This window comes from Helianthus annuus, chromosome 8 (genome assembly GCF_002127325.2).
Source record: "Helianthus annuus cultivar XRQ/B chromosome 8, HanXRQr2.0-SUNRISE, whole genome shotgun sequence".
NCBI lineage: Eukaryota > Viridiplantae > Streptophyta > Magnoliopsida > Asterales > Asteraceae > Helianthus > Helianthus annuus.
The window spans coordinates 29,022,394-29,031,024 of NC_035440.2; the positions used below are offsets into that span (position 1 = coordinate 29,022,394).

At 40.3% G+C, this 8,631-nt stretch overlaps 1 protein-coding gene across 1 annotated transcript; it reads right to left on the reverse strand.

Annotated features, from left to right (window-relative positions):
• Positions 1–3,694: 3,694 nt before the first annotated feature.
• Positions 3,695–7,347, reverse strand: LOC110882874. The gene is made up of 4 exons (XM_022130779.1): positions 6,786–7,347; positions 6,557–6,693; positions 4,359–4,478; positions 3,695–4,057 (listed from the first exon to the last, which is right to left on the reverse strand). The coding sequence occupies exons 1-4, from the start codon at positions 7,345–7,347 to the stop codon at positions 3,695–3,697; spliced, it is 1,182 nt and encodes a 393-aa protein (XP_021986471.1).
• Between the last annotated feature and the right edge of the window lie 1,284 nt (positions 7,348–8,631).

Sequence of the window (8,631 nt, forward strand, 5' to 3'; positions counted from 1 at the left end):
TTCCTGAACTTTAGGTTCTTGAACCTTCTGTTCTTTGGGCTTGACTTTGACTGGTTTCTTTGCCGTTCTTTGAGATTCAACCATCGATCTTCCCATCGATCTCCTTGGGCAATCTCTGGCAATGTGGCCTCTGATTTGACAATTAAAACATCCTCTTGTCTCATAATTCCATCTTTGGCAGTTAACAACGATGTGTCCTTGATAACCACAGTTATAACACACCCTGTTATCAAACCATGTACCACCTTTACACCAAACGCTCAGATCATAGCATTGTCTGGCTTTGTGGTAATCATCACTCCCTTGAAAGATTGGATTTGGCTTTGAAGCACTGTGGTCAAACCTGCACCACTTATTACCAACATTTTATGAGTTTTGAAAATGATTGGATGACTTATCTGATGAGCTTTTGTTTTCTTTTTTAGGATTTTTCAAATTTTTATCTTTTTGTTTCTGTTCCACACTCTTCTTTACAGGTTTTTGCGTTGAGCATTCACCTTTCTCAGTAGAATGTAAAACAGTATTTTTAAACATTTCATTTAATTTCAAAAATGTTTTTCTTTTTTCTTCTTTTTCTTTTTCATCATCAGATTTTTCATCACAATCTTCAATTTTGACTTTGTCAAAATTTGTGACTTTGTCACTTATTGGAGCAGAATTGATCGGTTTTGGACAAGGAAAATTCAAACTATCTGATGCAGTCACAAAACCTCTCAATTTCTTTTCAAGTTCTTCAATCTTGTTTCTTGAATTCTCAGCTTCATTTTCAAGCTGAGATATTCTTTCAAGATAAGACTTGATAGAATTTTCATTTTCAATTTTAAGTTTTTCAAGAACAAATTTTTCATTTTCCACGACTTTTAACTGTTCTTGAAATCTTGTTTCATTCTCTTTTAGATTCTTGTTTTCCAGTTTTATCCAGAAATCTTCATTTTCTGAAGATTTTCTTTTGCTTTCAAAATCTTTTTCAAACTCAGCAATTTTCTTTTGAGCATCTTCAGCTTCATGCTCAAGTCGAATAATTTTAGCAAGATGAGAATTTATTTCGCTTTGTTTTTCCAAATTATTCTTGCCAAAAGTATCTCTCTCATCTTGTAAAATTTTTATTTGACTTTTGAAATCATTTTCCAATTTTTTAAAATTGTTGTTTTCTAATGACAAACTCTCAACAATCTTTAAAAGTTTGTCATTATCAGATCTCAGTTTTTCACAGTTTAAACGTAAACCCAGAATCTGTTCTTCATCAGCTTTCTTCTCGATCTTCAAATTTTTGTTTTCCAATGTCAAACTCTCTACATCCTTCAGAAGTTTGGCATTGTCTGATTCTGATTTTTCACATTTCAAGCAATTTCCATTCATCTTTCCATTATCAGCTTCTTTCTTTGTTTCCATCTTGTATGTACCTGCACAAAAAATTTTAACAAAATCAAGAGGATTCGAATTTTCATCAATATAACAACCCCTCTTAATATCGTATCTCATATTATTCTTTGCTGCAAGACACACATCGATTCGTTTTCTTATTTCAATGATTACGTTCAAATCTATCTTTCCTGATTCTTCTTTTATTTCATCCAATAACTTCCTTTTATCTGCATTTTCATGAAACTGATGATTTGTTATTGTATTGATGAAACTTCTCAAATCAAAACGTAATAACCTAGAATCCCGTTTCAGTCCATTCACAAAGTTATCCCATTCCAAAGGTAAAGCATCAACAAATTTCAAAATTCTTTCATCCGTTGAATGATATATCTTATGTTTTTCTAACTTGATGATTAATTCCCAAAACCTTTCTTTCAACATCTCCATCGATTCATCCTTCATACACAAGAAATTTTCGTATCTTTTTATATAAACCTCTTTATCATATCTCGTTTCATTCCAAGCTTCCTTTTTCCAGTTATTCAGATTTTCAAGATTCTTGTTTTCTTGTTCATCAAACATTTTCACCAAATTCTGTACAATCAAACCAGATTTTTCAAAAGAAACTATCAGTGTCCGAATAAACTAAGTCCAAATAAACGAAATTCCAACTAAATGAACTACTCGAGCGGACCAGATTGAAGTCGTTCGAGCGAACCAGTTATTGTCTTAAAAGCGGAGCAGATGATGTCTTATAAGCGGACCAGAAAGTGTCTTATAAACGGACCAGAAAGTGTCTTATAAGCGAACCGTGTTTGTACGTCTGAGCGGACCTGATAAGGTACGTAACAGCGGACCTGAAAGTGTCACAGAAGCGGACCAAAATCTCGCGATGTCCGTAAAAGCGGACCACAGTTTTTAACCAATTTTGACCATTTTTAGTCCGAATTTTAGCCTGAAACTTTCTAGGGTTTGTTATTAGTATGATTTACACGTTATACTCAATTTTCAGACAATTTCAACCGTAGGAACCACTTCAAATCGAAAAAGTATGCAAGAAAGAGAGTAGAAATCAGAGATTTTTATAGATCTAAGCTGTAGTAGTATGAACTCCTCGTCCTGAGCTCTGATACCACTTGTTGGACCGTTGTTTGACCCCGAAAAGTCAGCCGAGACAGTTCATCATCATATATAAAGGCGGAATCAGAATATATGAAGTTACAACAGCTAGTCCTTTCTAATTTCTTCTTCTTTATTGCTTTCTGATTACAATTTGACAGCGTATCGTCCCACAAGCAATGACCTAGGTTCGCTCCAAACGTTACAAATGAAAACACAACATCAGGCTATATATAGTGTGTGTGGTTCGCTTATGTGAACTGCCATAAAAGCGAACCAGCCCACTTACCACATAAGCGAACCCCACCTATTGACATATAAGCGAACCATATAAGTACCTATGAGCGGACCTATATATATAAGTACATAAAAGCGAACCTAACAACATATTTCATGATTTTGACCTTCTAAACCCTATGTTGACCTACCTAGACCTAAGACTTGATGTAGACGAAGTCAACAGACATTCCGTGCACTAACAGGAAGAACCACCTTGCCCACCTTGATTCCCCGATTGAAAGTTCGGGTTCATTTGATTCGAAGCATTACCATACCGGAAATTTGGATGGTTTCTCAAACCCGGATGGTAAGTGTTGGAGTTCATGTCATACTTTTTTCGATCTCCATACACTTGATTTACCTCTTCGGTGTATTCTACCATACCCATTTGGCATTGATCGGCCCGATGATCAATCTCTCCACAATCATCACACACCGCAAATTGTACCGCACTCACCTCTTTTTGCTTCACTCTAGCCAACTCTTTCTCCAATTGAGCAATTCGATCCTTAGAGTTAGAATCGAGATCTGGAAGTGATAGAGAGATAGGGTGCTTCTTGGCTCGATCGACCGACTCCTTGGCCTTTGATCTCTTGCTCATTCTTTCTAAGAATTCCCATTCATCATCTTCATGGTTGCTTAATAGAGTTCCGTTGCTAGTAGACTCGCGATAATTCCATGTTTCCGCATCCAAACCTCTCACAAAGCATTTCACCAACTCCCACTTTTCAATTTGGTGATGAGGGCATTTTCGAATCAACTCCTTGTATCGAGTAAAAGCTTCATGCAACGGTTCACTCGATAATTGTTTAAATGATCGAATCTCATCAAGTGCGTCATCGGTTTTGGCCATCGAATAGTATTCATCGAGAAAAGCTTGTTGCATCTCGACCCAAGTGCGAATACTATTATTAGGAAGTGTCAAAAACCATTACTTGGCCTTATCCTTCAATGAGAATTGAAATAGACGCAACCGAACCTCATCTTGTGAAAAATGACCACCCCCAATGGTGCTACATATAGCCGAAAACTCCGCTAGATGTGTATACGGCTCATCATTCGATCTACCGTTGAAATGAGGCAAGATATTGATGTAATTTGGTTTACAATCGAATGCAACTCTACCCCTCGGTTGTGGTACAATTGGGGAGTCGTTCTCGGTAACTACCGGCCTAAAATGAACTTTAACACCCATTAGCGGTGGTTGACGACGACGTGGACCATCAACCTCTTGATCCCCCGGTCTTTGATTATCTCTTCTACCCTCCACCTCGATCCCCACCTTGATTGCCTCCTCCCACAAAACGAGGAACCCGGTTATGATTCACATTGTTTTTGTTATTGTAGTACCCCTCATTCCGGTTCCTTTGATTGTTGTTTCGTGGGTTTCGATTATTTCCGTAACCCTCATTTCTCGCATTCCCATAACCATAATTGTCGTTCCCCACAAAGTTGGCATTTTGATAGCCAAACTCATCATCATCAAACCTTCTTGCATTGTAAATATTGCCCCGGTTCACATACCCCCAACCGTCATCCTCTACCCATTCGTCATAATTACCCCCATCATCCGAGTACTCCGAGTGAATACTCACCTGCTCCAGCGATTGATAACCGGGAACACTATACGGCTCATCATCGGGGATAGCGTTTCTCAAATCTTCTATGTTAAAAACGGGTCTTTGTGCGCGGGATTTCCGTGATCTCGGTTGCCTCTACGATCGGAATTAACATTCCGGTCATCAAGTTGCGTGGGTAAGGAATTGTGTCGGTGAAGGTTTTGTTGTTGAGGTGTTCTTTGGTTATTATTGGGACCTCGGTTTTGAAAAGGTGGTGTGGGTGGTCTTGAGTTGTTACCACCACCCGGTTGATCTTGGGGTATAGGTTGGATATTTTGGGCGGGATGGAAGGTTCCTCGAGATTGAAATTGGTTTTGGTTGGGGTTTGGGTGATTGGAATTTTGATTTGCCATTGAATCGGTTTCAATGGATGGTATGGCTTGTGGCTTTTTGGTGACTTGATTAGAAACAATGGTTGCCTTTAACCGGCTTGCCAAGTTCCTTATTGCAACTCTCTCAATTTCAGGTTCATAGACTAGCGATGAAGTCTTCCTGGAATTCCGTGTACACATGCACTACCTGTAATCTGCACAAGTAAAACAACCCGCGTAACAAGGAAAAAGACAGTACAAAAAGAAATAAGCAATTTAAACAGTTAATCACAAAAATTCAAACAAGAATCCAAACACAAAGCGCACTAACTCCCTGGCAACGGCGCCAAAATTTGATCGGAGTGTCGCGCTCCGGTCAAAGACAAAATTTATATACCCAAATTACCCTTAACAAATAGCTAGTGGTAGTAAGGGGTCGAACCACGAAGAGTATGTGGTTTGCGAATGGACTTGATTGATTTTTTTACGATTGTCACAATTTATGAAGAGCGCAAAATTGTTTTTATGGTTTTTTTTATTGATTTTGAAAAGATGTTTAAATGAAAATAGCAAATGGGTTGGATTAATTAAATAATAGAAATAAACGATCGCAAGAAACGTAATTGATGGTTTAAAACAAGATATGTAAACAAGGTTCACACCCGGTTCGGTAATTGAAGTCCTAGGGTTTCTACACGTTTTAGGTTCGATTCAATTGCAAAAGTGATTAACGGCATCAGTGTAGCTTGGTTTAGGTGCCAAGAGCTATCAACGTCGTAGACAACGGACCGCAATGCACTTTGTTACCAAGAACATGTAAATCCTAACCTAGATAAGGCATAAGTGCACAAATTCGTTTCGTAAAGTCACAACTTTATCATCGTTCGACAATTCAAAAATTCAATTCAAATGCATGACAATTATCTAAGGATTCAAAATCAAAATACAACTTGTCACAAATCAAATTTCAAACAATGTTCAACACTAGAAACTTACAATAACCTACACCGGGGTGAAACGTTCAAGGAATTAGCCGCTCATGGTGAACGGGACCTGATGAACGGATGATGGAGACTTGATTTGGATCATCTTAGAACTTGTGGAATGGTGGAATTGTGATTATTAGGGTTTTGGTGAGTGATGGTGGTGAAAGGAATAATGGATGAATGACTAGGGTTTGTCGATTGGTGATGAGGTGAATTGAATGATAATGATTCTTGATTCGGATGAAGGTTGGTGACAATGGATGATTGGGAGTGAAAAGGATGATGTAATGGCTCCAAGAACTAAATTTTTAAACACCATTGAAGTGTAACTCCCGAATTATGAGGTCAAAGTGTGTTAAAATCGTCCAACAACCCCCAGATTAATGAATTTCGCAATGTCAAAAAGAGAAGGCCGTCGCCAACGGCCAGGAGTGGCGTCGGCGACACCATGTGTAAGTGTGAAAAATAGGTATGACTTGATTTCCTATGCGTGGACGAATTTGGGCGACGAAAGTTTTAAGGTGGCATCGCCGACGGCCAAAGGGCCCATCGCCGATGACTCTTCTAAACTTCAATTTTTGTTTTCTTCAAATCCTGATCCCGGTTGACCCGTTTCGTGTCCCAGCGGTCTGTTTTTCGCTCCGGTGACCCATAAAGCACTCGAAAAGTTCCTTAAACTCCTTAAGACCTGCAAAACACATATCCCATTAAAAGTATACTATTCGAGATTAAACGTTAAACAAAAACCCAAACTTAAACATAAACGAACACCGTTATTCGACCACGTATCACCTCCTCCGTCATTTTAGATGAAATAATGATGGGCAAACTCGAACCCTCTCATAGAAACGCGTACTCTAAGTTGGGAAGGAAGGACCTTAAGCTCTAATGTGGACAGAGTATCTATGGGTCGACTCTCACTCTCCTCCCTAACCTCACAAAGCTCTAATGTCTCGGGAGCCCAAAGTGGATCCTCCTCTTCAACTACCTCTTCAACTTCAACCTCCTCCTCAACTACGCAATCATTCACAAGATCGGCATCACTAATGTACTATAGACACTGATTAATGCACAGATGAATGAATCTAGATAGTAAACTGAATGACAAGGACTGTTATCCTCATCTCTACCACTAGGATGTCTCATAGATCTACCAATCTCGAATGTGGCATTCTCGTCACCCGCACGAAGAGTAATCTTACCGTCAAAGACATCGATGATGGCATTTGCGGTACGTAGGAATGGACGACCTAAAATGATGGGAACTCTCTCATCGGCCTCCATGTCAAGAATAACGAAATCAACGGGGAATACGAACCTATCAACCTTCACAAAGAGATTTTCTACGACTCCACGAGGATACTTGACCGAACGATCGGCCAAGGACAATGACATACGTGTTGGAGTGAGCTCTCCTAACCCTAACCTCTCGTAAAGCGAAAACAACATCAGATTAATGCTAGGACCTAAATCGGCAAGTGCGTAAGCGGGAGCAACGACACCCCCAAAGAGACATGGAATGGTGAAGACACCGGGGTCGGTGAGTTTTTCTGGTAATTTGTTCAAGACAACCGCAGAACACCCCCTGGTCAGTGGAATGTTCGAGATCTCCCCCAGCTTGTCCTTTCGTTTAAGAAGATATTTAAAAAACTTGGCATATTTAGGCATGTGCTAGAGGGCCTCGATGAATGGAAGATTGATTTTAAGCTGTGTGAACATGTCGAGGAAATTCCCGTATTCCTTAGCATACTTTTGTTGCTTAAGGTCGTCGGGATAGGGTATGCGTGAATGATCGATAAGTGGAGACGGCCTAACCTCTACCAGTCTATTTTCTATCCTACTCGTAACCTGGGGCTCCTGGTTTGGTACGGTACTTGCTGGGCCTAGCCTATTTTGCACCCTTACCGGAGCCTCCATCTCTATCTCCTCATCTACCTCTTCCTCATCCTCTACCCGAACTCTCTCTCTCTCACAACCTCACCTAAACTCCTACTGCTACGAGTGGTGATCGCCTTCAATTGACCATTTGGGTTTTGTTAGGTATTCGCTGAAAACTGAAGGCCTTTTTTTGCAATTAGAGATTGATGTCACCAATTTGCCTTTAAAGGTCCAAGAAGTTCGAGTGATTGTTCTTCAAGAATGTGGCATGGTCCTCTAAGGTTCGTTGAGTGGCTTGTAGGGTTCTTTGGGTTTCCTGATCCTTAACTAGAATTTGGGATAACATAGCTTTAATCTCATCTAACCCCGCCCCCTGTTTTGATTTCAACCTGATTGGAAACCAGGGGGGTTATCGAAAGAACGAAAATTATTATTATTTCGCCAGTTAGGATTATGATAATTATTATTATTAAACGAATTAGGGCCTCTGGTCTGACCTGTGATAAACTCGACCTGCTCAAGGGTGAGCATGGGACAATCTATGGTATCGTGACCTCCCCTACATAACTCACATCTATCGAACTTCGCCTTCAACTCATTCATCTCCTTGGTGAACTTTCTCTCAAGATTTTCGACCGCCGCAGCTACCGTAGTATCCATGCTAACATGGTGTACTCCTCAACCGGCCGAGGAAGTACTAGACACAGGAATGGAAGTCCTTGTGGTAGCGCGTTGATCGATATCAGTATGCACGAAACTCTCAAAAAGATCATTGCATTCAGCCACTGATTTCTTTCCCATAAGATGGCCTCCTGCTGAAGTATCAAATTGGGCTCGAACCTCCTGCTGATAGACCGTGCTGAGAACAACGTGAAAGTAGGGTTTGGAATCTCTCCCAGGCTAGGTGGAAGGGCTCATCAGGCTCCATTCGGAACGAATAGATCTGATCGCGAAGTCGAGATGCCTTGGCGGGTGGGAAGTATTAGGCTAAGAAGGTATCTCGAAGGGTGGCCCAAGTGGTAAAAGTACCCGCGGGCTGCGAATCAAGCCAGGTGGCTGCGCGGCCCGCAAGAG